Source organism: Dermacentor silvarum, chromosome 4, assembly GCF_013339745.2.
Source record: "Dermacentor silvarum isolate Dsil-2018 chromosome 4, BIME_Dsil_1.4, whole genome shotgun sequence".
Classification (NCBI taxonomy): domain Eukaryota; kingdom Metazoa; phylum Arthropoda; class Arachnida; order Ixodida; family Ixodidae; genus Dermacentor; species Dermacentor silvarum.
Genome location: NC_051157.2, coordinates 137226918 through 137254492, shown reverse-complemented (window position 1 = coordinate 137254492; position 27575 = coordinate 137226918). Strand labels below are relative to the sequence as shown.

At 49.0% G+C, this 27575-nt stretch overlaps 2 protein-coding genes across 7 annotated transcripts in view; one reads left to right on the top strand and one right to left on the bottom strand.

The window, feature by feature from the left end:
* Nucleotides 1-27575, bottom strand: part of LOC119448925 (uncharacterized) — a 349207-nt gene that overhangs the window by 64723 nt on the left and 256909 nt on the right. The window lies entirely within an intron of this gene.
* Nucleotides 2862-27575, top strand: part of LOC119448927 (cytochrome P450 3A8) — a 381638-nt gene continuing 356924 nt past the window's right edge. The window contains exons 1-2 of the mRNA XM_049666107.1: nt 2862-3099; nt 22556-22649. Of these exons, the coding sequence (XP_049522064.1) occupies nt 3035-3099; nt 22556-22649 (159 nt within the window). The 5' untranslated portion in view covers nt 2862-3034. The remainder of the gene's footprint in view (nt 3100-22555; nt 22650-27575) is intronic.

Below are 27575 nucleotides of genomic sequence, written 5' to 3'. Positions count from 1 at the left end.
GAGCAGATGTAAACATCTGCTCGCGCGGCGCATGTTCACGTACGTAGAAATGATCGTCTTTCACGACAACGCTTTAGCGAGCTGCGCCATCACTGCATTGAGTATTATTCGCTTTTCAAAGAACCAACTTTGGGTACTCTCTATGTGCCACTGGCTGTGCAGTTATCATCAGTTATTATTATCATCAACTATTATCAGCGTTCGCAGGCCCTGGCGCGCCAGGCTTCTCGTCTCGAAGGCCTCGCGTGGACTTGCCGGCAGCGCAACTAGATGGCGCCGCATGTCCAGAAATAGGCGCGAGAGGGGCACCCGTTGCCGCATTACGCATCTCAAAGCGTTCACACGCACTGGCGCGCCTTGCATTTCGAAGGCCACGCACTGGCTTCGCGGCAGTGGTGGCGGCGCTAGATGGCGCCGAGTGTTCTTAGCGATGTGCGAAAGAGGCACACGCCTTACACATAACTTGTTTCGATGGTGGCAATACGTTTTGTCGCTAAATTTATTCAATGCTAAACTCATTACTATTGATAGTCATCGATAGATCGGTTCTTGGTATTTTTTAGAAGTGGGATGACCCATATACTCCTGCCAAAGCAAAAAAAAAACGTAATCCAAAGAATCCAAGGGGGTTTGTGAAGACAAGACAACAAATATGTTCACTGGCTCTCGCAGAATTACAACTTTCTGCCTCACTTTTCTTTCTTTAAGGTAGGAATTGAAACAGAAATAGCAGGACAAGCATTCACGGAAGTAGATCGGAGCAAATGCGAACCGATCAAGGTCACGTCAAAATAGATAGAAAGAAAGGCCTCCTTCCCAGGCACTTTAGTTTTATTGAAATAGCAATTATACGGCACTCCAAGAGGATTTCTGCCACCGGCGTCGTCGCCGTCGCCGTGAGGTTCCATATAAAGTCCAAGGACGATGAAATTGTCGCCGCGCACTGTATGCTGTATGTGCGAGTGAAAGCGCGCGAGGGACCGGCGCTTTCACTCGCACATACGTCGAAAGGCGAAAGCTGTGGGGGGGATGGGAGGGGGGGGAGGGGAGCGACGTTTAGCTGCGGCACCAAATGCGTATCTTGCGAACGCGTGCAAGGGGAACTGGCGACTCAATCTTCCACGCGCAAAGGAGGAAAGCGGGAAGGCAGCGTGGAAGGGAGGGGTGCGGCTTCTAGTTTGCCAGCAACTGCGTACTTGTACTTTGCGCGGCTGTGGGCGGTCGCACGCATCGTAGCTTGAAAGTGATCTCCACACGGTTCTTACCTTTGTATGCGCTGTGCTTTCGCCGCCCAGTTTCCGTGGAAGCGACCGACCGTACGAACATTCGCTCGCTGCGGCCGCGCTTGCTCACGCCAGCGTTTTAATAATGGTTGTCTGCGGTAATCGAGTGTGACCTATTCATGTTTGCTTGTGCGCTCTGACACCATGCTTGTTAATTCAGTTATTAAGCGAATGTGTCCAAGTTTATGCAGCAGATAAAGCTATTATCCTTACTCTGTATATCTCTCCTAATTTGCTATCGCAATTGATGCGTCGTTTTTTGGGCAAAACTGAGACTTTTTTTAACACGAATTGCTGCTCGGTAATGTTATCTTGGTTGTTTTCTACACAGAACTATACTATTGCGTCTTTCTACCTAGATATGTATGTGGCTCGAGAAGATTTATTGGCGCGCCTTGTCGCTTTTACTCGTCAGAGTGCAACAAATCATCTGAGAAGATCGTTCCATTAAGCCACGCAATAACTGATATTTAAATGGTGATATGCGTCGCACTTCGTTTTACAAAGTCGGTTATAACACGGAGATAAAGCTCTCCGGAACAATACCGTGAAAATTCTAGTCACCATGGCATACTCCTAGAACACGACGGTTAGGCTAGGTAGAGGGACATCATCCTCCTACATGAACAATAATTAACCAAATTCGGCAGCCGGGGGTGCTCCGAAAAGGCAGCACGATTCAACGCGATTCTTATAATGGCAATGGCGAATACGCGTCGAGCAGAGGTCACGTGAGCGATTCGCTTCAGGTTCGCAGTGCCGCTACTTTTGGTGGTTTTATGGCTACTTTCGTCGGAGGAAACAAAGAGCTAGGAGACCGCATTACCCAGCACATTTCAAGCCAAGCGAGTTGGCCCAACACGGGATCAAGTTGCGATAAGTTTTGGTGTCTCCCACCGCCGTGCTGCTGAGCGTACACTCATCGAAAAGACAACAGGCACGACTGCAACATGCGGCCGCACTCGCACGTTGCATACACGACGACAAATGTATACGTTGTAACATAGGCGATTGTAGTTTGCGTGAAGTTTCGGGAGAAAAATGCGCACAGAAAGGTTGGGGAGGCACCCGGATGCAGTGCGCGTCGATTGAAACCTATCTCGAACCCCGCAGATTTGGCGGAATCCGCCGAGCAAGGACACATGTTGGGCCGACGTTCCGAGGGAGAAAGCGCGGAGGGCGTGGATTCATGGAGAGTTGGCTTGCGAAGGCTGCGTGTGAGACAAATGCTCCCTCCTAGTTTGTTCCTTTCCTAGACTCCTTGCGCAGCACAACCAGGCCCCACGTCACTACTACGGTGAGCCCACGTACTTTCCGTACTGTGCCTATACCAACGTCAGGCGACATTCATACACGTGCACTTATTCGCGCAGAAGTAGACAACTGAAACGGGTTCTCCAAGCAATTGACACAATCTCCGGCGCACACTTCGCACAAAAGGCGCCCAAGGACGCATCGTGGTGTGTAGCAGTCACTTAGGCATCGGGATGCGACGGCAGGATAACAAGGTTATCGCCAAAGCCACCGCCGCCCATCCACTGGGGTCACTATGTGATAAGCTGTGGGAAAAGAACGCTTTTGGTTTCGTTGTGCCTAGCCGCCGAGAAAGCATCACTTCGCTTTATCAGCGTTCCCGACAGTTCGAACATCACCTATACGTTTGAACTTCACGCATACTTTCGTGCGTTTGCGACGATTGACGGGTGTGGTCTGACGGAGCTTTAATAGCATCTGTGCTGCGTTGTAAGGATATGTCTCTACTCGGTGTGTCCGGTTGGCTGTTGTTCGCCGTCACATTGTGCGTTCTTCTGTACCTGTGAGTAAATTACGTGCTCTTAGCACTTCGTTTGCATGCTACTGACAGTGGACGCAACAGTAATTCGCATCCTTGCGCATTGTTACGTTTTCATAGCAATAGCCAGCGCCATTACAAACCGTGACATAAACGGATAAAGAATGAGTTTCTTGAAATACAGGCAAACGCTAATACTATCTCCACGAAATTCATGTTATGCTTCCCGTGCACAAATTGCGCGGTAGGTATGCAGTTGAACATTGCAAAACGCCTGGTTAGCCGCTGTTGAGGTGTCAATTGTATCGCAGCACCATTATAATTAGAAATAGCGAATATGTTACATTGTACTCTGTTAATGGCTGCTATGCGTATTTACGTATTCAGTGCAAAATGGCTTGGCTCACAATTAAGCAGGATGACCGAGGCTACGCCGGTGCATTTGTCCTGCCTATAGAAACAAGCGGTGAGGAACACACGCAGGTGTTCAAAGCTTCTGCTTGTGCGCAAATTGTAGAAATAAATAACCTGAACAATGCGTTCACGAGTTTAAGAGGTGCCCGAAGACGAGGCAGAGCTTGCGCCATGTTATTGTTGCTTCGCAGCCAAGTGAGTACAAACGAGTTGGCAAGCCTCATTGTAAAGCGAAGTTTACGGCAAAATTAAAATTTGACCTGGAAAGTGGCCGATCGGGTTCGTTTGTTCATCACATTTGCTAATCCGACCAAGTATAGCAGCTTAGCCTAGGCTGACAAAGTTGTGTGCGCAACGTACTATACTTGACATTGCTGTCACGTGGTGGCCAGGAACAATAAAGCACAGACATTGAGCTTCCGGTAAATTGAACACTGTCCGTACTTGCTGTGACTGCATTTCGCTTTACTGTGCTGCTATCGCTACACACAACCACTTTCTTGAACGCACTGCCAAGTTTCACAGAATGTTCGACGTGCCGCGTTGCGTCGGTAATAGCGAAAGAATAGTTTTTCTTCACTCTGATGTTTCTTGCAACCGATATTCAGCGTATGCATAAGCTTTAAGCGTGTGATCTAATATTTTTTAAGGGCAACTTGTGTAGTTGTGCCATAAGCCGATACCTATTACTCGGTTATGAAGACTTACTAGACAATGCCGAAAGCATCATCTTACAACCTCGAGTCTCAGTGAAAGCCTGGAACGCCTCTGAGTAACATTATGCAACTTTAACAGGTTTTTCGACCGTCCATCATAATTTGTAACCCGGCGCGGTGGCTTATTCGCTATGGCACGCAATGCTCAGCCCGAGGTCGCTGGTTTGATTCCCAGTCACCGTAGCCCCATTTCTATGGAAGGGAAATGAAAAAAAATATTTAGGTGCACGATAAGGAACTCAAGGTGGTTTGAATTATTCCGGAGACTCTTTGCATAAATTGTCCCCAAAACGTTAGTGATTATCCTTAAGAGCTGTGTGCTGTTACAGTATTTCCTGCCGTCAAATTACATAATTTAATTTTTTTATTCATGGGCCTTTGTAGTGGACCCATTTACATATAATTTTTTTTTTGCTAGTGGTCAAAGTCCGTACTGGATTCAAAACCTGAGAATAGTTGGGATCCCTACACTTGCCTTGTGTGAAGTTTATGATTCTAACGCTGACTTTGCGGTTGGTGGGCCAGAATACTTAAGTCATTAGGGCTATCTTTTCACCATGAACATAGTGATCTCAGTGTTGGTTCATCCCGATGACTGCGATTTGGTGAAGGGGCTCGAATTCACAAGGTAGTGGCAAATCTAAAGAAAACAAAGCAAGCGAGAGAGTGTTCAGTCAGTGAATAACAATTTAACAATAACTTGCACACTCCATTGATCTTATCGCGCCTTTCTGCGTGTGAAACATTAAATTTTAGTCCATGTTACTTCCGCCTTTGTTTACACGTGAATCTAACCAGCGAAGAGGGAAAACTATACAGGGTGTCCCAGCTATCATGCATCGCGCTTTTAAAAAAGACAGGCCGTTCTACGTGAATATATATATATATATATATATATATATTGTAACGGGACTATTCCTCAAGAGGAGCGTCGATGAAGAAGACGTTGTTGATCTAGCGCGCTCTCGCCCATATAGTTCAGCGCTTCATCGCATTGTAAATATATTGTAAATACGTTTTACTGTTGCGTCTGCCTCCCCGTAACAACTTGGTGGAGGTTCTGGGTATAAACGCAAGACGGAGCTCCGCAGCGGCCGCCAAGTCACCACGCTCGGCATGTCTACTGGCGATGAAACTGCGGCACCGGCGGCCACCATGGCAGCCGTCATCTTGGCTCCACCCCGTGACCCTGGGACCTTTTCTGGCGCTGATGGCGAGGACGTCAACCAGTGGATTCGCCTCTATGAATGTGTCAGCGCACATTACAGGTGGGACCCGACCTTGATGCTGGCGAACGACTTATTTTATCTGAAGGGAACTGCATGCGAAGGCCTGGTTTGATAACAACGAAGAGGCCATCACGAGCTGGAGCTTATGTAAGACTCAACTTCGGGAGTTGTATGGCCAACCTGCAGGCTGCCAGCATGCCGCCAAAAAGAACTTGCCTCGCGTGCGCAGACGTCTACCGAGTCGTACCTGACGTACATTCAGGATGTGCTGGCCCTTTGCCGGAAAGTTGACGCCAACATGACAGAAGCGGATAAGGTCGCGCATGTGTTGAAAGGGATCTCGGACGATGCGTTTCAGCTGCTCGTGTTCAAAAACTCTTCAACAGTCACCGCGATTCTCACTGAATGCCGACGCTTCGAAGAAGCTAAAAGCCGACGTATTGCCCACCACTTCGCCCGCCTCCCGAACACGGCAGCGACATCAACCTGTGAGGACGTTCGTATGACGACTCAGCCTTCCACGTCGAAGACTATCACCCGAATCGTTCGACGCGAAATCGAAGCCGCATCGCCTGTACATTTCATGCGAGGGGAGCCCAATGATACCCAACCGACCATTTCACTGATACAATCCGTTGTTCGTCAAGAACTGGCAAACGTGGGCCTTCAAAACATCTGCTCTGTCAACCGTGCTGACCTTTGCCCTTCAGCCTGCTTCACCCCTATCCAACGCCACTGTCCTACTCCGAATTATCGTGATCCGAATGCGTGGAGTCCTTGGTCCTCGCCTACTCGACCAAGCTTCTCCAGCTTCCGCTATCCACCCCGAAGTCAACCCCAGGTACCATCCCAAACAGAACCAGAAACATTTGCTGAGAACACTAGGAACGCCGCCCAGTACAGCCGCTCGCCCTCACCACGACGCCGACGTTCTCGTTCACCTCCACCACGCCGTTCCCCGTCCCCGTCTTACGTCCGGCGTTTTCCTTCGGAAAACGACGGCTGCAGCTCCTGGAGGTGACGCTGCTGTAACGACCTGCCCTCAATTCCTCTGTTGACGCTCCCTACCAATCAGAACCTGATCGACGTTGAAGTGGATGGCCTACTGTTAAAGCTTTGATTGACAGCGGCGCCCAAATTTCTGTTATGAGCTCTCACCTCCGTCAGCAGTTGAGGAAAGTTATGACGCCTGCCCCATTACCTGTTGTACGTGTGGCCGACGGTGGTACGTCTCCCGTAGCTGGCCTCTGTACCGCATGTGTCAGTGCGTTCTGTTTTGTTCACCGTCCTCGCCCGCTGTTCCAATGACGTCATCCTTGGTCATGACTTTTATCCGCCCACTCCGCCCTCATCGACTATTCCGCTGGTACGGTACAACTTGACCTACCAAGTGTAATTGATCAACCCGGACCGATCGCAAGCCACCTCTGTTCTGCTGAGCACGTCCGTTTGCCGCCGCAAGCCGTGACTTGTGTTGCTATGACGCCCTCCCCACCAGTACTGACGGTGACTATGTGCTCGCTCCATCCTGCCGTTCTGTTGACGCACAGTGTTGGCATTCCTCACACTGTTATAACTGTACGGGACAATCTTACTTGTCGTCCTCTGGTGAATTTCGGACTGCGCTCACAAGTGCTCCCACAGGGCATTTCCCTCGCTATGCTGACGCCCTCCTACGAGTACGTTATCTCGGTCTTGTCTCCACCTGATGTTGCTCACTCGTGCCCCACTGATATCCCGTCTGCTTCACGAGATCAATCTCCTACCGACCTGAACAAAATGATCGCTCCAGACCTTTCGCCCCAGCAAGCTGACGATCTCCTTCGCCTCTCTCTTCTTATCGCGACGTCTTTGACCTTTGTGACCGTCCGCTGGGTCAAACATGCGCTGTCAAGCACCGCATAAACACTGGCGATGCCCATCCAATCCACCGACGACCATATCGGGTATCTCCAGCTGAGCGCCACATCATTCAAAAGGAGGTCGACAAGATGCTCGCGAAAGATATAATCGAGCCTTCCTGCAGCCCTTGGGCTTCTCCTGTTCTTCTGGTTAAAAAGAAAGACAACAGTTGGAGGTTTTGCGTGGACTACCGGCATCTTAACAAGATCACCAAAAAAGACGTGTACCCGCTCCCACGCATAGATGACGCCCTGGATTGCCTTCATGGTGCCAAGTATTTTTCTTCAATCGACCTTCGTTCAGGGTACTGGCAGATAGCCGTCGATGACATGGACCGTGAGAAGACCGCTTTTGTTGCCCCGGACGGCCTTTATCCGTTTAAAGTCATGCCCTTCGGCTTATGCAACGCCCCGGCCACCTTCGAACGCATGATGGACACTCTCTTACACGGTTTTAAATGGTCCATTTGCCTGTGTTATCTTGATGACGTCATTGTATTTTCACCGACATTTGCAACTCATCTCGACCGACTTTCCTCTATTCTTTCTGTGTTTCGCGAAGCCGGTCTGCAACTTAATTCATCTAAGTGCCACTTCGGACGTCAGCAACTTATCATGCTGGGTCATCTCGACGACTCCACCGGCGTTCGCCCCGACCCTGACAAAGTTCGAGCCGTGCAGAAGTTCCCCGTTCCAACTTGCAAAGGAAGTTCGTAGCTTTCTGGGCCTATGCTCCTACATCCGTCGTTTTGTCAAGCATTTCGCGGAAATCGCACGCCCTCTCACAGACTTACTGAAGAAAGGCGTCTCGTTTTATTGGGGCGCTGCACAGGCTACCGCCTTCTCTACCCTCATCACGTCGCTCACTACACCACCTGTCCTGGCTCATTTCGACTGCTCCGCTCCAACAGAACTCCGCACCGATGCCAGCGGCCACGGAATCGGTGCTGTTTTGGTCCAGTATCAGAATGGGCATGCCCGTGTTATCGCATATGCCAGCCACCTCCTTTCCCCAGCCGAACAGAACTACTCTATCACGGAACGGGAATGTCTTGCTCTCGTTTGGGCGGTGGGAATATTCCGCCCCTACTTACATGGCCGACATTTTACCGTCACTACCGACCACCACGCACTTTGCTGGCTATAGTCCCTTAAAGATCCCACAGGGCGTCTTGGTCGCTGGGCACTGCAGCTCCAAGATTACACTTACTCTGTTTATTATACATCTGGCCGATTGCACAGGGACGCTGACTGTTGGTCCCGCAATCCCGTGGATCCCCCTGAAGCATCCGATGAGACGCCTGCCTGTATACTCTCGCTCTCCGCTTTCGGCCACATCCGGGATGAACAGCTGCGTGATCCCATCTTACGTGAGCTTATTCAGAAGCTGGATTCCGTAGCACCCGATCCGTCCCTTCGCCTCTTCGTGCTTAAACATGGCACGTTATATCGCTACAACGTCCTTCTGGAGGGACGCGAGCTGTTGCACGTCATTCCTACGCATCTGCGCTTGAGCGTTCTCGACCAGCTCCATGACGCCCCGACCGCTGGTCACATTGCAGTTTCCCGGACCTACGACCGCGTTCGGCGTCGCTTCTTCTGGCCCGGTCTTTACCGCTCCGTTCGTCGCTACGTTGCTGCTTGCGAACCCTGCCAACGCCGGAAGAAACCACGAATGCCTCCTGCTGGCCTCCTTCAGCCCCTTGAGGTCCCGTCTGAGCCTTTTTTCTGAGTTGGCCTTGACCTCCTCGGTTCTTTCCCTGCCTCTACTTCTGGAAACAGATGGATTGACGTTGCTACGGACCACGCCACCCGACACGCAATTACACGCGCCCTCCCTACCAGTTGTGCTACGGACGTCGCTGATTTCGTGCTCCACGATATCATCTTGCATCACGGAGCCCCTTGTCAACTCCTCACCGACCGTGGCCGCTACTTTCTCTCCAGAGTTATCGATGACTTGCTCCGCTCGTGCGCGAAAAAAACACAGATTTACGACGGCTTACCACCCGCAAACCAACGGCTTCACCGAACGCTTCAACCGGACGCTAACTGACATGCTTTCTATGTAGTCGCTTGTGACCATCAAGACTGGGACGTTGCGTTGCCCTTCGTTACGTTTGCCTACAATCATTCCCGTCATGATACCGCTGGTTTTTCACCCTTTTATCTTCTATTTGGCCGCGAATCCAAGTTACCTTTTGACACGATCATCGCCGATGCCGTACATTTCCCTACTGACTACGCCCGCGATGCCATTTCCAAAGCAGACGAGGCACGCCAAATAGCTCGCCATCGCCTTACTACATCGCAAGGACACCAGAAGCACCGCTATGACTCCCGTCATCGCGACGTTATCTACACTCCGGGTGCCCTTGTGCTTTTATGGACTCCAAATCGGCGTGTTGGGCTCTCCGAAAAATTACTTTCTCGGTACTCCGGACCCTACCGTGTCGTAAGGCGTCTAACCGACCTCACTTACGAGATTGGCCCTCTCGCGTCGTCCTCTCCCTCCGTCTCGTCCCCTACAGACGTTGTCCACGTGTCCCGCCTTAAACCCTACCACTCGCCCACACCACAGCAAGCACCGTGACGGTGCTTCAGCGGCCGGGGGTCATGTCACGGGACTATTCCTCAAGAGGAGCGTCGATGAAGAAGACGTTGTTGATCTAGCGCGCTCTCGCCCATATGGTTCAGCTTCATCGCATTGTAAATATATTGTAAATACGTTTTACTGTTGCGTCTGCCTCCCCGTAAAAATATATTATATATATATATATTGTAATGAAGAAGAAGAACAGGAAGCAAGTAGTAGAGGGTCGTTATCACCGATGTAGAACCCGAACTCAGATCACGAGCTGTTGGGCCGTGACCGTTGTTCCCTTGGAGCTGCGTTGGTTTTTCGCCTGTCGCTTTCTGTTAATAATCCCCTTATAAAAAAAAATCCCGCCAAGGATCAGATCATAAGAACACGAAGCCAGCACAAGAAACTCAACGCTGTAGATTGCCTCCTGTATGAGCACCCTGGCCGTACATGCTGCAACGGGTCGAATATGTTGTGCGCTCGCCGTACGGAGAAAACCCTGAAGGTGGCGTCGTGACTTTACGGATGGAGCGGCAAAACTTATGACTCATTACGGAAATAGGGGCACCAGTGTCCACAATGCGAAAGTTCGCAAACCATCAACAAACACGTCAATAACGTTGGCTCGGGACAAGCGGACAAGCGAGACAGGTGGACGACGGTGCAGCTCGTGCCTCAGAAGCTGCGGCAGTCAGTTTTCCGCCTGAAGAGCACTTGACCGGCGACGCATAGGAGAAAGAGAACGGCGTGCGGTGTGGGTTACAGACGAGAAACGAAAGGTTGGACATCGGAAGTCAGCTGACGATCGCGGGCGTATGCTTCAGGCTCTCGTTCTGGCTGCGTGCGATGAGGGGGTCGGGAGGAGTAAGTCGAATATCTCGGTACACTCGGGGTCGCCACGAAACGCCGGCGACAGAAGCGGGCAACTGGTCCGGAATTCTGAAAGCGTAGCAGATCGGTGCGCCAAGGATTTGCGTACTGCGGCTGTACCCCGAAAAGCGGCGTTAGTGGCGGTTGAACTGGTGGTTGAGGGGTCGATACCGACAGAGGACGTGGCTTCGTGACGGCATCCGCATACGTCAGTGGCGCGGCGACAGGAGTCGATTGGCACGCAGACGGCAACGCCTCGGTGACCTGCTCCTGTATCACCTGTCGAATGGTAGGAGTCAGGTAGTGCGTAGGCGCTGGCGTGGCCGAGAAGAACGAAAGCTGTCGAGCAAATTCCTTGCGCACAAGCTCCTTGATCTGTGCCAGGAGCGTCGTGTGGTCGCCGCCGATGGTCAACGCGGCGAGGGAATCGTCTGTTGATGTCTGCCGCCGAGCTAAGACGCGTTGCTTACGTAGTTCGTCGCAGCTCTGGCATAGGCTAACGAGTTCAGACACGGTGCGCGGGTCCTTAGCCAGCAACATCTGAAAGGCGTCGTCGTCTATGCCTTTCATGATGTGCTTGATCCTGTCTTGCTCAGTCATGGAAGGATTCACGCGCTTGCACAAGTCAATGACGTCTTCGATATAGGTCGTGAAGTTTTCGTCCTGCTGCTGCGCCCGCCCGCGTAGACGCTGTTCAGCGCGAAGCTCCCTGCGGGGCGACCGAACACTTCCGCGAAGCTCCTCTTGAAAGTAGTCCAAGTGACGACGTCCGACTCATGGTTGCGAAACCAGAGGTTCGCGACATCTGTAAGGTAGAACAGGACGTTGCGAAGTTTCGTAGCGATGTCCCACTTGTTGTGCGCGCTCACCCTTTCAAACGACGACAGCCAATCTTTTACGTCATGTTCATCGGTGCCGCTAAAGAAAGCAGGATCGCGTTGGCGCAGCACGCTTGACACGATGACCGACGGAGATTGGGCCGCGCTTTGCTGGGTGGCGTCATCAGGCATTGTCGGAGCGGCGTTGGGCAGCGTGCGGCTTCGGAGCTCCAGGTCTGAGGAGGGTACCCGCACCTCCACCATTTGATAAGGGGATTTATTAAAGAAAGCGACACCCGAGAAACCACGCAGCTCCAAGGGAACAACGGTCTCGGCGCCAACAGCTCGTGATCTGAGTTCGCGTTCTACATCGATTATAACGCCCCTCTACTGCTTGCTTCCTGTTCTTCTTCTTCATTACAATATATATATATATATATATATATATATATATAAACTTTATTTTGGGTGAAAGGGCTGATGAGGGCCTAAAAACTAAGGGCGGGGCTCTCCATCCAGGGCTCCACTGGCCTCGGCTGCTCGCCTGACTTAATTCAGGAGTGCCTTCTGCAGCTCCCTGATCCGAGCTGGCCAGGTGTGCCTCCCACTGCTCCGTACACTAGAGGTTCGACAAAGGCTTAAATTGCTATTAGGATTTACGGGTTTCTGCACGCAGCCCCGCGATATGTGGCAGAGCGTGGGCTTTTCTCCACACCACCGCCACGTAGACTGAAACTGCGTCGGGTGAATGCAATGTACTTTTTCTAAATGCAGGTACGCGTCCGTCTTTATTTTATTGCGATAGCAATTATATGGACACTCCAAGCGCATTTTTGCCGTCGTCGTCGCCGTGATGTTCCGTATAAAGTCCAACGATGATAAAATCGTCGCCGCGCGCCGTGCATTGTGTGTGCGAGTGAAGGTGTGCAGGGTGAGCCGGCAACCTGAGCTTAATCTCGCGCACGCGACAGAGGAAGGCGGCCGGAAGGGGATGCTCTTCGTTCACGCGCGAGGAACGGGGAGGAGGCGACGGAGACGGAAGGGGGAGGGTGCATTCTGCTTACGCGGCTGCTTGAAAGCTATATGAGACGCGGCAGAAGTGTGCGCCCGCGGCGGCCTCATCTAGGGAGCCTACATGCAAGCGCCGTTTTAGGGTGGTGACAACTCCGAAATTTTGAGCGCTATTTACCGCCAAATTTGGTGAGTAGCCATTTTGATTCCCAATTTCGCTAGAAGACGCAGCGCATTCCTGCTTTCTTTTTGTCACGCTCAGGTGTACCCATTTTGGCACGAGATCTATTAAATTTCTTTAGTTTTGCACCAATGTGAGCACGAAACCTGCATACATCTTTAATATACTAGTTGCCTTTTCCTTTTATTTTAACACATCAAACTTAATTTTTTTTCCATAGCACACAAAGCATCAAGTTATAAGGCACGGTGGCGTGTTCGTGGTAGTATTTTCTCACGCCAAGAATGTGAACTGCAATAAACATTGTCGTTGCCTTCCAGTTGTACACACGATATAAAGGGTGTTTTTCGAAGTGTGCTGTAATAAAAATTGTGCTTAAAAGCCTGTTTAACTAAAACGTAAATGTGCCATGCACTGCTCTCAGGCACGCTATGGGTCTCGGGCTGCTGAGGCCAAAGTTTATTTTAAAAATTGAATTAGTTTACAGGCACCAACGGTTGCGGGAAATGTGGTCTGTCGGCTGGTCTTTTCGCCATTTTGATTCCCACATGCTATATATGGCGGAAAATTTTACCCGCCAATTTAGCTGGCGGCGGCAAGTACCCTTACAAAGGTTGTCACCACACGAAAACGGCGCTTGTATGTAGGCTCCCTAACCTCATCTTCAAAGCGAGCTGCGATGGGCCAATTGAAGGGCATTCGCCGAGTGCCGGTAGCTTCGTATGTGACGTTTAGTTGGCGTTGAAGCGAAAGCCAGCACGAACGTCAGTTTGCTCGCTGCTGATGCCGCGATTTCTCCCTCCAGCGTTTTGACGAGCTCCGGCGGTCATCGAGCGAGATGTGTTCTTGTTTACGTGTGCGCGCGTGACACTGTGTTTGTTGATTTACTTAGTAAGCGAAAATTTACAACTTTATATGGCCGATAAAACTACCAGCCTTACTTGGTATAGCTGACTACTAATTTGCTATCGCAATCGATGCTTCGCCTTTCGGCGAAACTGCGACTTTTTTTCTCAAATCTGTTGCTTCCTCCCCTCTCAGGTTTGTGTGGGAGGAGCGTATCTTTGGCGCGTGAAACGCTGGTGGTCCAGTATTTCCCTGGTAGCATTCGTATGGGCAACAATTGAGGATGGTTTGCGCCACTCGGTTGCTAAGTTCACGACTAAAGCGTCCGCCCTCTTGTTCCCTCTAATCCGGCGTGTCCCCGGCACCGGACCATTTGTGTTGGAGGGTGAGTTTTGTAATTAGCAGCCTGAGGACCGTACCAGGTAGCCTGCCCGTCATGCAGGAACGGCAGACCTCCTGAGAGTCCGTTAGCGTTGTGCATGGCGCACCTTTATGTTCATGTGCATGTATGGCTTGGCTATGCTGTTGCATCCACCTGCGTGAATGAGGTTGTGCGCACGGAGGTGCAAGTTATTAGGTGCGAGTTTTCTTCGACGGCGGCTGAAACATGACGACGCCTGTCGTAAGTGGCACGTCAGCGTAAGTGACGTTGGTGTTCGCTCCATATTGCTTTCGAAGCCATTTGGCACTGGTAAAATGTCTTGAGTTGTGATATTCGTGGTGCATGTTTCTGGGAGATGGGCGCGACCGTTATACTTGCCTTCGACATTCGACCGGTGTGTCTTCCAATTTGTCATCAAGGTGTTGTGAGTGAGGTGGGACTCCAATGCTTGACAATTTGTCTGCTAGTGGTTGTTTTGCGGAAGCGGTGTCTTTGGGGAAATGCGAACTGCCGACTGGAGCTCCGCATAGGTTTGAGTACTCCTAAGGCTAGTAGTCTTCCTGTAGGTGTGCTTATTGAAAGCCCGAGAGTCGCCTTGTAGGCGCTCCTTTTTAAGACGTCAACCTGGTCTCCTCGTCCATGTTGAGTGAATGGTGCGGTAGTCCATACGTTATTCTGCTAAGAACGAGGGCCTGGACGAGCCTCAAGATGTCCTTTTCTCGTATTCCCTTCTTGTAGTGTGTGATGCGGTGCATAATTTTTGAAAATTGTTTAACTGTTATTTTTATAGTGTTGATGGTGCGGCTGGCCTTTTCATTGCTGCGGGCCCATAAACATAGAATGCGGGCTTGTATGATTTCCGCAATGGCATGCCCCTCCACACTGAGTCCTATTTCCCCGTTGCTCATTCTAGCCTTTGCCGTGGACGCGAATGACTTCCGACTTGTCGGGGACGCAGCTGACTCCACTTTTCCTGCATGGTGAACCCAGCTACGGCCTCCGCGGCTTCTTGTAATGCTTGTTCTTTTTGTGCAAGTGAGCACCTTATAGCCAAGAGGGTGATGTCATCCGTATACAATGTGTAACCAAGATGTGGGATTGTCTGGAGCACGTGAGCGAACTTGCGCATGACGATGTTGAAGAGCAAGGGGCGATGTGGCTCCCTGTGGTGTGCCCTTGTTTGAAATTTGTATGGGGTCGGATTTGGTCTGCTCTAGCCTTATGGTGACCGCTCTCCCGGAGTGGAAGGATTTGATGTAGTTAATTCCCGCTCCGCAGCCTGTTTCGTTGAGCTCGGATAGAATTGTTTTTGTGTGAGAGGTTTATCGAATTCTCCCTTAAGATATAAAACTAGGATTAAAACGAGCGTTTGGTTATTCTGCTGAGGCCCTCCTCCTTGAGAAAGAGGAAGGCGTCCTGAGTTGATGCCACCTTAAGTTATTCTACTAAGCACCTCCACCTGAAAGAGAGGTAGACGTCCTGAGTCGTTAGCCCGGCCCAAAAACGAAGCATGGTGGCTGGGAATAGGTTGTTCGTATCGATGAAATCGATGAATCAGCCTATATTTTATGTCCACTGCAGGACGAAGGCCTCTTCCTGCAATCTCCAATTACCCCTGTCTCGCGCTAGCGTATTCCAACTTGCGCCTGCAAATTTCCTAACTTCATCATCCCATCTGGTTTTCTGCCGACCTTGACTGCGCTTCCCTTCTCTTGGTATCCATTCTGCAACCCTAATGGTCCACCGGTTATCCATCCTACCTACGCATTACATAGCCTGTCCACTCCATTTCTTCCGCTAATGTCAACTAGAATATCGGCTATCCCCGTTTGTTCTTTGATCCCCACCGCTCTCTTCTTCTCTCTTAAAGTTAGTCCTAAGATTTTTCGTTCCATCGCTCTTTGTGCGGTCCTTAACTTGTTCTCGAGCTTCTTTGTTAACCTCCAAGTTTCTGGCCCATATGTTAGCACCGGTAGAATCCAATGATTCTACACTTTTCTTTTCAACGACAGTGGTACGCTCCTAGTTAGGATTTGGCAATGCTTGCCGTATGCTTTAGCAAGGTTGAAAGTTTGGCGCCCTATCCTGTCTCCCCTTGGTTTTCCTTCTTTTTTTTTTCCTCGCGCCACAACTCATTTGTTCAGCTTGCCGTATGCACTCCAACCCAATTTTATTCTTCTGTAAATTTCTTTCTCGTGATCACCATCCCTGTGAGTAATTTAATTGACCTAGATAAACGTACTCCTTTACAGACTCTAGAGGCTGACTGGCGATTCTGAATTCTTGTTCCCTTGCAAGGCTATTGAACAATGGGCCTGAATCACTCACTCCTAACTCGATGTTACTCGATGTTAGAGATATGCATCTTAGGGCTTCGAGAACACGTGTTCTGTCTGATTTAGGTATTGCTATAACTTTGGCATCCTTCCCTTCCGGTGGAACGTAGCCTTTCTCCCAACGTTGCTCGTTGAGGTACTTGGCGAGGTCTTCCAAGACCTCGTTGTTTAGGTTTCCGATCATGGAATTAGTGACTCTGTCCGGCCTGGAGCGGAGTTTCTTTTGGCCGCCTGGGCCTCGGCGAAAACTTCCGCTTTGACAATAGACACGCCTAATTCGAGATTGTCCGATCTCTCGTAAGTGATGTTGCTGAACGGGATGTCCTCAGTGCCTATTCAGTGTTTGACTAGAGTCTGGATCACGTCTTGGTCCGTGCCAGGAAAATCAGTCATCTGCTATTCTTTGCAGCGCTCGACTCACAGCCGATTTGGACTAGGGCTTCAGCATGCTGGCATGCCATGGTCTGAGCAGTACCCAAGGTGTCCCTAAGGAAGCTGCAGAACTGCACCCAACCGCCTGTGGCCAGCTGTGTGGCGTATTCGTTGGCCTTCTCGGAGAGAGACGCTATGCGTCTGTAAAGGTTGCGGTTAAGGCGTTGCATTTTTCATCGTTTGAGGAAGTTGTGCCTGCTCTCGCAGAGGTGGAGTAGGTGTCGATCGATCGCCGGCGTTTCTGCTGAGTGAGCGACCTTCCTGGAATTCTGTTCGTGTGCCTCGTAAATAAAGGTCACCAAATCATTGACATCATTCGGCATTCGCTGCGGAAGAGGGCGTTTTCGAAAACCGCCAAATCCTCAGGATGACGTCATCTCTTAACCTGCGTAATTTTGGTGACGCTATTAACACACTGAATGTAAAGTGGTCGCTGCTTAGATGTTTGCCTGGGTTGACCACGTAACGTTCCTAATGTTAAGGGTGAACGTGAGGCCCGGGAAAGTACCCCTATTCACACTGTTAACCAGCCTCGTTGGCGCCGTTCGGAGGGTGGCCGAGTGAAATCTTAATTTCACCGCTTTGTATTCTAGTTTTCTTTGGGGATGTCTTTGTTGTATCCCGATGTAGTTTGAGGTGCATTGAAATCACCCACCAGCAAGAGTTAGTCTTTAGTGCCCAGTGCCAATTTTCTACTGATAAGAGCTCGGCGAAGCCTTCTTATCTGTTCTTGGGGAGCCTATACTCGTAGATCTTCAGCATAATGGTGCGAGCCTTCTCTTTTTTGGGGGGAAGGGGGATGCTGATGAATTATATGGTTCGTATCTGATTTCTTATAATAATTTTCTTTGTCTGTGATGGATTTGGCCACCAGCGTTGCAACGCGAAGATATTCCGAATTGCATAATGTGTAATAGCCAAGCAATTTGACGGGGTGTTTCTATATTTCTTGTAGGCATATCACGTCGGGAGGAATTGGCGAAATCTGGACATATCTCTGGAGGGCCGCCGCACGTTCGTGAAACGTGCGGCAGTTCCACTGCCCGATTTCTACATGTTCCTAATTAAGTGCCTTAATAATTGCCATCTCCGATACCCTCGTTGTCCGTAAAGTCGGACGCGTTTGTGGCGCGGAGATAGGCCGACGATTTCGAGTTTGCGGTAGGGCGATGCGTTTTCGCGTCTCGCTCCTAATGGTGGTTAGGGAGTCGTTCACTTAAGTTCAGAACTGCTGGAGTTCGGATTGCATCTGTTTTGGAAACTGTTGTATTTGCTGTTGCACTTGCGGTATTATTTGTTGCTGCATTTGTTGCATCATGCTTTGTACTGTTGCCTTCCAGGCTGGACGTGGGGGGTCACGAGTGGCGTGGGGTTGGGGTTAACTCCGGGTATTGATGGTTCTAGTCTACTTAACGTAGCCTTTGCTGCTATTAAGTACTTCCCGTTTTGCTTTGTTAAGGACATATTTAAGCTGCCTATTCTCATTTTTAATCTTTTGATCGTCCGGAATTGAAGTTATGGGAGCAGTGGGAGACACAGCCCTGCCCCAGGTCACCTGGTTTGCCGGCACTTCGTAGGGCGTCTTCATCTGCTGAGTTTGCTTGGGTGCATTGTTTTCCTTGTTCTGCTGAATATCTGGTTCTGGGGTCCTGGACCGGGATGGGGTTCTTGCTCTGCACGAGGCCCCTCGATTTGGATGGTGACCGTTACAGCACCGACGTCTCTCCACCATCGGCGCGGGCGATGCGGCTGCTTCACCTGATCCTTACGGCTAGGTCTTTCTTGCTGTTTTGGGGCAGATCTCCTTGAGTCTACGCTTGCATTATCTGTCACCGGTGGCGTAGGCTTCGCCACACGCGGCGCATTTGAGAGTGCACTCGTGTCCGTCTGTAGAGCTGTGCGTTCCGCTCGTGGGGCACACAAACATCCGGGGTGGGACTCAAGTTCGAGCGGTGGCCGGTTTCATTACAAACGCGGCAGATGTGCGTGGTTGCTTTGTAGAGAGAGCAAGGAAGCTCACCTTCTCTGTAGTAGACGTATTTCAACATGTAGTCACCCACAAAAGTGATGACTGAAGTCTTCCAGGAGCCAAGCATTCTGGCTTGCAGGATCTCGACCCCTTGGGTTCAGACTCGCAAATTGGCTTTGTGTATTCTGGAGGGGCGTTGTGATAGATCCTGTGAAAAACACCTCGGGAAGCTCCGTCGAGAGTGGTCACATAGGCATTGATGGGGCGAGGACGGCCGTTAATGGCCCGAAGAATTAGGCATCGCACTCGGTCTGCTACATGCTGGTGCTGTGTAGACACCAATACGATGTCGGAGCCCGGTCGTGAACGAAGTATAAATTGGGTGCCGGTCACCCGGTCCTTAAATACGGCTACCACTGCATCAGCGAGCTGAGGGCTGGTAAAGAGATATCACGTAGTTAACGGACGCGCGCCTCAAGAAATGGTAGTCGACCCTAATCTTTGAATTAGGTGTCTCTTAGTGGCACTCGCACCTCGGCGTTGGCGGTCAGTGCTTTCTTTGGTGTGCGGCAATCATTGATATCTAATTAATTCTAATTATTTCAGACACTTCAGTAACTCATCTTGTAACTAAAGTTATGCTCTGATATCATATCTAAAGGAAACCCATGAGTTCTGTACTGTACTATTTTTTTTCTATTTTTCTGAATTTCGTCCTCGGTCATCTCAGAAGGTGAACCGGAAGTACTGCGCAAGACACAAGAGTCTCACTCGATGCTCATGTCACAAAAAAGCAGCGCCCTCAAACACGCTCCACAGGAAATAGGGAGCGTATGCTTTCCACGATGCATGAAACACCAGTTATCGGCACTGATTCCTTATCAACACCAAGGCGCCGCGCTATCGCGGGAGGGACGCGCCAGATAAAGCGCCAGCTCTGCCACGAACAGCCATGGAGCTTGTTTCAGGGCGCTGCTTTTTTGATTCGGGCTAAAGTTGCTGTATGGGCTTCCTTTAGCGAGCCAGAGTGGCGCCAAGGTACGCCATCTTGGGCTCCAAATGTATGCGGAAAGCCACTGCCCGTACGCGTAGGAGCCACGCTCGCGCGGCAATGCCAGCTGCTCTTTCTTTTCGCTTTCTTTTCATTGTTTATTCGACCGCTCACCTCACGGTTGCGAAACTGGATTTTGCGCTTGCGTGCCTTATTATCTAATGATTTCTGAGAATGCAGCGTACGCGTGAAGAACATCGTGGAAACTTCAGTGAGCCTTTCGAATTTCTGCAAGGCGTCAAATATAAGCTAAGCTTTAATAGATTAGCTATTATTCTTATTAGGCATGTATGTGATGATGGCTCGTGACAGTTAAAAGACGTGAATGCGCGTATTCAAGATATAGCGCAGTCGCGCCCAACATTCCTTTTCTGTAAGTAAGGAAGCTCAATAATAACCATGGGAACGACGCGAGGAATTGCATGCACTCATACATTGTTGGCTTTGCCCCCTCCCCCTAAAACACTAGTTGAATGTACAAATTTCAGTATATCCTTCCCGCATTTTACATGTCGCAGTTCAATTTAGCCGAGTTATGGATCCCATATGTAGCACAAACGTACGCTCACTAAGGCGCATGCGTTATGCGTTGATTGTACGAGTAAAGTTCACGTGGGCACATTGAATCGTCAAAGTTCGGCAGCGTCTTGCTTAAATAAATTAAAAGAAAAAAAAAACGCTTTATTTTTTTACACGCCGTCATACTGCAAGAGCTGCTAGTGCTTCGTGTGACATTGCGCAATTTAACCGAGATAATACCTGCGAACACGCATCTTTCTGCCAGCGGCATAGAGCAACAAGCAATAAGAATAACAGTGCCACTGTCAATCGCGCTTGGTCAGCCGGTTCCTGCGGAGTGTTGGCGTCACTTGCGAGGTGTTGGCTTCTCCACAACACAGTTGAGCCCGTTTTGACCACGTGATGGCGCTCGGCGAATCGCGGCGCTAGTCTCACTGAAGGCGATGCGAGCGGCGCCTCCAGTGAGACATACATGAAATTAATAGATAAGGCATGTTTGTACAATGAGAGAAATTCTAGCAGGAACGTATAAAAACTATTTAAAAGACAGAATGCTTTAAGTAAAAAGAAAGCAGAGAGAGAGAAAATGATTTAATGAAAGGCAGGGAGGTTAACCAGGACTGAGCCCGGTTGGCTCAGTCCAGCAGAACACTGACTAAGCTAGCTAGGCTGAGCATTCATGTTATTAAAGAATATACAGTGAACAGTATATGCAATACAAGCAATATGCAGATTTTCCCATATTAATATAAGTATGTATGTAAAAAATGAGGCATGTACAAATAAGCGTTCGCACCCCAACGTGACTCTAATTTGTCAGCGAACTCTTCATGGTCGCTGATACAGGCAACGTCTCCTGGTAGTTTATTCCATCGATTAATAGCAAGAACAAGAGGGAATGTAAAAACAGGCTAGTTCTGGCAAATAAAGTTATATTTGAATTGGTGGTCCAGATGCGAAAACATTCGATGGACAGGTTTGATAAGAGATTATGATTGCGAGCTGCTATAATAAACATTGTGAAAAAAAAACTAAAGTGATATCAGTCCGCGTGATTTCAGAGAAGCCAATTTTAGGATAATTTTGTTACCTATGCTGGATGGTTGAGAGTAATGTGTTTTGTGCTATGAAATAGGCACCTTTGTTCTGAGGTGACGCAAGTTTATTCATAAGTTACGCCTGGTGAGGATTCCACACTTGTGATGAATAATCCAGTTTTGAGCCGAAAATTTTATGTAAGTTAAAAGTTGTGTATTAGAAATGACGAAATGCAAGTTGGACTTATTAAATCCGAGCTTCTTACATGAACTGCTAGTTACAGCGTCAATGCGCCTATTCCATGACAAATCCGACAGTAAATGAAGGCCTGAATACTTCATGTTGGATACAAATTCAAGTGGCTTGGTATTATTACGATATCATCGAGAGATGCTCAAGAGACGAGCCGCCGCGAGAGTGACGATGAAGTGTGTCTGTGATCTTGGCACGAGCGAGTGTCGGCCTGGCTGCCTGGCTCCAGTGTAAATAGCCTGCAAATAGTCAGTTTCGTCTGTGTATTTCCACACATAACAGTATTCAATGTATAATAATACGATATTGGCTTTAGCTTCGCAGCTTTTGTTTTGTTGACATTCACGTTCACTTCCATTTGCATGTCCTGAAGCCATTTACTTAACCTATGCGAATCGCACAGCAGGTTATTAGCAAGCTGAGTGTTACTTACCTGTCTTTAAATAACGCAACCATCCGCAGATATTCTGACTGAAGAAGTCATGGAATTACCTATATCAATATTGTGAATTAGGAGCAAAAGTGGCCCGAGCACGATCGTTGTGATACTCCTGATTTGGCGTGTGCTAATGGACAACAGTGTTAGTTTGCTACAACGGATTGATAGTGGTAAGTTAGAAAATTTGCTGTCAATTTTATTAGGTGACTGTTTATGTTATGGCCATCAAATAAGCAATTAGGTAGTTGCAAATGATTAGTTAAATAAATGGCATCAACAAAAAATTACTGGCGGCCGCTCTCCTCGACTGTGAACAATATGCACTTCGTTATCTTCGTGTATAATGTCAAATCTTTTTTTGAAAACGCGATGCATGATAGCTTAGACATCCTGTATAGAAGGGACAGTTTTAAAAGCATAAATGCGTTTTTTGGTGTTATTTGCCCGAGTCATCTAGGTTTTTCATTTGGTATTTACCGGCTGTCTTTGCAGATATTCAGCACGGAAAAGAAACTATTGGAAGGAACAGAATGTTAAGCATGAACCTCTGTCTGTGTTTGCAGCTGTCAAACGTCTGCTTCTTAAGGTAAGTGCATAGCAACACTAAACCATGCTAAACACGTGCATTTGGGAAATATGTACCTCTGGAGATTACAACTAACGCGAAAGCACAGTAGCTGCACATTAGGAAGACAGCGGTGAGCGCTGGCGCTGAAACAAAATGGCATGCATTTTTGTGGTCATCCGCAATGAGCTTGTGACTGGAGCATTCTGATGTCAAGACGTTTCGATAGCAGCCATCAAAAACAAGTAAATACAAAGAGAAATGGCTGATTGCGGCCGTTTTGTTTTTACAGCACCGGATAGTTTAGCTGGTTATGTTTGAGCAGTTCTGCATCATTATTCCTTGACGGCCCAAGACCTCTTGCCGAAGAACGCTGCTGTAAGATAACGGGTGATCATGGGTCAACAATGCAAAGTCGGGCAACTGACTCTCGATTTTCAATGCATTTCTTAAAACAAAAATTACTACAGAAAATTTTCACCGTTAGAATGACAGTCTACAGTAGGCAGTTTCGAATCGGCGGGTTGGTCCTTGAGCGTAGGTGGACGGCATGTGTGAATATGCATTGAAATACAATTCTCGGCGCATATATGACGTGGGTTTGACTCCACCAAGCACCAGAGAAATGTAAACGATTTTTGTTGTTATTTAAGAGCACCACATGCCCAGGTTTCGTCAGGGTCGTTGAGAAGCTGCACAGATCCAGTTACTCTGAGCTAGTTACCGAAGTAGGCTTAAATGAAGGTAATTGAAGAGGGGGACATACCTTGTGGCACATGCCGTATGGCATATGCCCAGTTGCACATATTCAGTGGACTAAGTTTTAAAGAGATTCATTGAAGAATGGCACATACCCAGGGACGCAAGTTAGCGTGAAATGGGCTAACTGATTTCGTTGAAACACACCACATACGCAGTGGCACATGCTCAGCAACAAAAGTTGGCCTCAAGGAGATTGATTGGAGATTGGCACATACCTAGTGCACATAACTGCTGCCCCATGTTAGTAGAAAAAGGGTAGTGAACAACATCACATACCCGGTGCCACGTATCCAATAGTTAGGGAAAATTGTCAGAGACATACACAGACCCTCAAACAGACCCCCGAAAGGCGAATAAAGTACCCACAGAATGCTACTCGCATGAAAAGGTTTGTCTTCAGTCACTCATTCGCCCACAGTTTTGTCGGACAGTATTAATGCGATTAGCATTCTCAGGATAGTTCACACACTTTCCAGCATCAATGTTTGTTTCGGTCTCGCAACCGCTTTCCCGCCAACTTGGGTCACTGGGTAGTCCATGGTTCAATTGGTAGTGCACAGGGGCTGCTGTGCTGAGGCAACCGTTTTCAATAGGAACCGTTCGATCGAAATCGATCGCTGGGTGTGTGACGCTGGGTGTGAGCCGCTCTTCAATGAATTTATTTCACGCCAACTCGGGTGAGTGCGTATGTGCCGAATTTCTATCAACCTATATTTGATGCCAGCTTGGGTCACCGGGTATGCGCCATTGTTCAATGACAAACAAAACGCTTTAACATTTCCACAGTTCAGGGCAAAATTGAACCTGCGTCAAATTTATTCATGCAGTCTTGGCCGAATATATATTAGGACACGCACCACGCACACGCTTATGGAGCAATATGGATATATAAACGAAGCAAAGACCTACTCAAGCTCCCACCAAGATATAATAAATATGAAAGAGAAGCGGAAGGCAGCTGTAATGAGGCATATAGTACTTTGGGGTTGCAATATATACGAGATTGTGCGTGGAACTTAGAAAAATGTAATAGGACCTTCGCTAACGTTCGCAAATGTAATTTTGTGCTATAAACCAGAAATCTTGTCGTGATTGTAGTCTAACCGGACGGCGGTACGCCGTATGCCTTAAGGAGCCCACGGTAAAACCACAATTTTGGCAGTGCAAGGTGTGTTGGGCTTCTTTTGAAGTCATAGAAGCGCAGAGCAAGCTTAGTTTTGAAGAAGGACTAAGAAACACGCACGGAAAGAGATGGTCCACCAAAGTGCACATATAGTTTACCTCAAAAGCGTGGACACGGAAAGAAGAGGACAAGAAAGTTGGCAACCAAGTACATGGCAATTGAAAGGAACAGAAGAATAAGTCTCTGTCTTATAAATAAGGGAAATGTTTAAAGAGGAAAAAGATACAAAGATTAAGAGGCACTGCAACTGGCAACAAATAACAGGCAGCACTTTCTCCTTACGACACAAGATACATGAACTTGTGCTGCATCATGTCACCATACAATCAAAGAAAATAAACGAAAAAGACAGTTAAAAAAGAAAAGCAAAGAGAAACGTGTGCTGTAATTGAGAATAATATTATGATAATGGGAAATAAATCGGAAACAATTATTTCACATTGCGAACTTGGCACGAAGTTTCCGGTATGTCATGTATTGCTATTTGCATTCAAGCTATTTGTTTATCTAGGTTGTCTATTCTGCAGCCTTTGTAAATCGTAATTTGTTCTATATGTTCTCACTTTTCATGGTTCTGTGCTACCTGTCTGATAACTTTTAACATTTCTTCGTAAATTGGCTAAGCGTTCTAGGAAAGGTACTTCATGCTTGTTCGTAATTTCTGTCTCAAATGTTTTGCAAAAAAAGAATGAAACAAATGTGTCACATATATTATGTTATATTTGATGAATAGACTTTCGGTGTGAAATACATAGGCACGTTTGCAACAGTCCTAAGGAATCTTTTTTGTAATTTAAATTTCAGGCGTCGTGATCACCCAATCTAAATGGCAATAATTAACTTGAGAATAAAACAAGGTGTTGTAGATTCGTACCATAACGTTAGATGCGAATATGTGGCGATTACGGTAAATAACACCAATAATTTGTGCGAGCTTGGTCAGCATAAGATCTACGTCGACATTCCATGACATGTTTTCTTGAAATAAATGCCTAACGTTCATTGATCTCAACAAAATACACGTATTAGTAGATATTGTTACGGGCCGCCTCCTTGCATTAAGGAAGAAGACGACGATCGCCAGAAAACGCTGCTCGTGTTCAGCCATCTTGGCCATCTTTGCCAACAGTCCCTGTATATAAATACTGTCCCCCTTTTATACATTTGACACCCCATCACACATTGGTGGGAGGTGCTGGGTATTCTCGAGAGACTACGGAGCTCCGAAGCGGTCGGCGCTGCGGTGCGACCACTATGGCACACCAACCGGAACCTGCTTCTGCACCGCGGACAACGATTGTAGTAGTCCAACCCCGAGACCCTGGAACGTTCAACGGCACCGATGGTATCGACATTGAGGAATAGCTCATGCTATACGAACGGGTGAGCGACTCCAACCACTGGGACCTGACAGTCATGCTGGTCAATGTGGTGTTTTATCTTAGTAGAACGGCGAAATTGTGGTATGACAATCACGAGGCCGACTTTTGGAGCTGGGATACATTCAAACAAAAGCTCCGTGACCTGTTCGGTCATGCCTCCAGTCGGAAAATCGCTGCGAAGCAACAGCTGTCAACTCGGGCCCAGACGTCCACGGAATCATGTTTGTCTTACATACAGGATGTGCTGGCGTTGTGCAGTAAAGCTGACAGTAACATGCCAGAGTCTGACAAGGTTGGCCACGTCCTTAAAGGGATAGCGGACGACGCATTCAATCTGCTCATGTGCAGGAATTGTGCTACCGTCGATGCCATGATCGAGGAGTGTCAGCGCTTCGAGCAGGCTAAGAGCCGTCGTATTGAACAACCATTCGCCCGGCTTCCCAACACCGCGGCAACGTCTTCGTGTGAAGAGTGGCCGCAATCTAACCTTTCGCCGCCGTCGGTCGAATTGACGAGGATTGTCCGCCGTGAAATCGAGGCAATGGCTCCCGCTAGCCTCTTTACTAGCTCTAACACCGGCTCCTCGACCACACCAACGGTTTCACTAGTCCAAGCCATCGTGCGAAACGAACTCGCGAATCTCGGGGTTCACGCTGCTTGCGCCGTTGTCAGCCCTACATCCACTTCCGGGGTCCCAACATCGTTCCCTCGGTATCCATGGTTCGCTCCACGATCGCGAAACCCTGCTGACTGGCGAACTGAAGACGATCGGCCCATTCGCTTTAACTGCCGCCGTGTCAGGCACGTTGCTCGCTACTGTCACAACCGCTGGTCGTTCCCGCCACGTACTCCATCCTTTGGCCATGCTGGCCGCCTTGATCGCAGCCCTTTTAAACCACTATCTGCGGCACACCATTAGAATCCTGACGCTGCCACGACATGGCTCAGCCGCTCGCCGTCACCTAGAGATCACCAGTCGCGTTCGCAACCGTATCGCCGTCCGTCCTCCCGCTCCCCGCCACCTCGCCGCGCCCCGTCGCCGAGCAACCGTTGCTCCTTCACTCCGGAGAACTAAACGATGCAGCGCCCGGAGGTAACGCTGCATCGACGACTCTGCCACAAACCCCTCTAGTTACTCTGCCGACTCGACGCTGTGTGTTGGACGTTGACGTTGATGGCGTGAATATTTCTGCACTTGTCAACACCGGGGCTTCTATTTCTGTCATGAGCTCTGGTCTTCGCCGTCACCTAAAGAACGTGGTCACACTGCTGTTTCCCACGTTGTAAGCGTGGCCGATGGAGGAAATCCCACCATCCTTGGCATGTGCACCGCCCGCATCACCATCGCCAGTCACCCAACATCTGTTTTATTTGCGGTTCTTGAGCAATGTCCGTACGACGTTATACTTGGTCTGGACTTTCTGGCAACTCATTCTGCCCTAGTTGACTGTGCGACTGGCCTTCGGCAGCTCGAACTACCTCTCCTAGCTGATGCCCAAACCACGCCTTCGGTCCGTATCTGCTCTCCCGACTAGGTGCGCATGCCCCCGCAAGCCGCCATGTATATCGCCATGGTCTCGAACCCTCCTGTCGCTGATGGCAATTACGTGCTATCCCCGG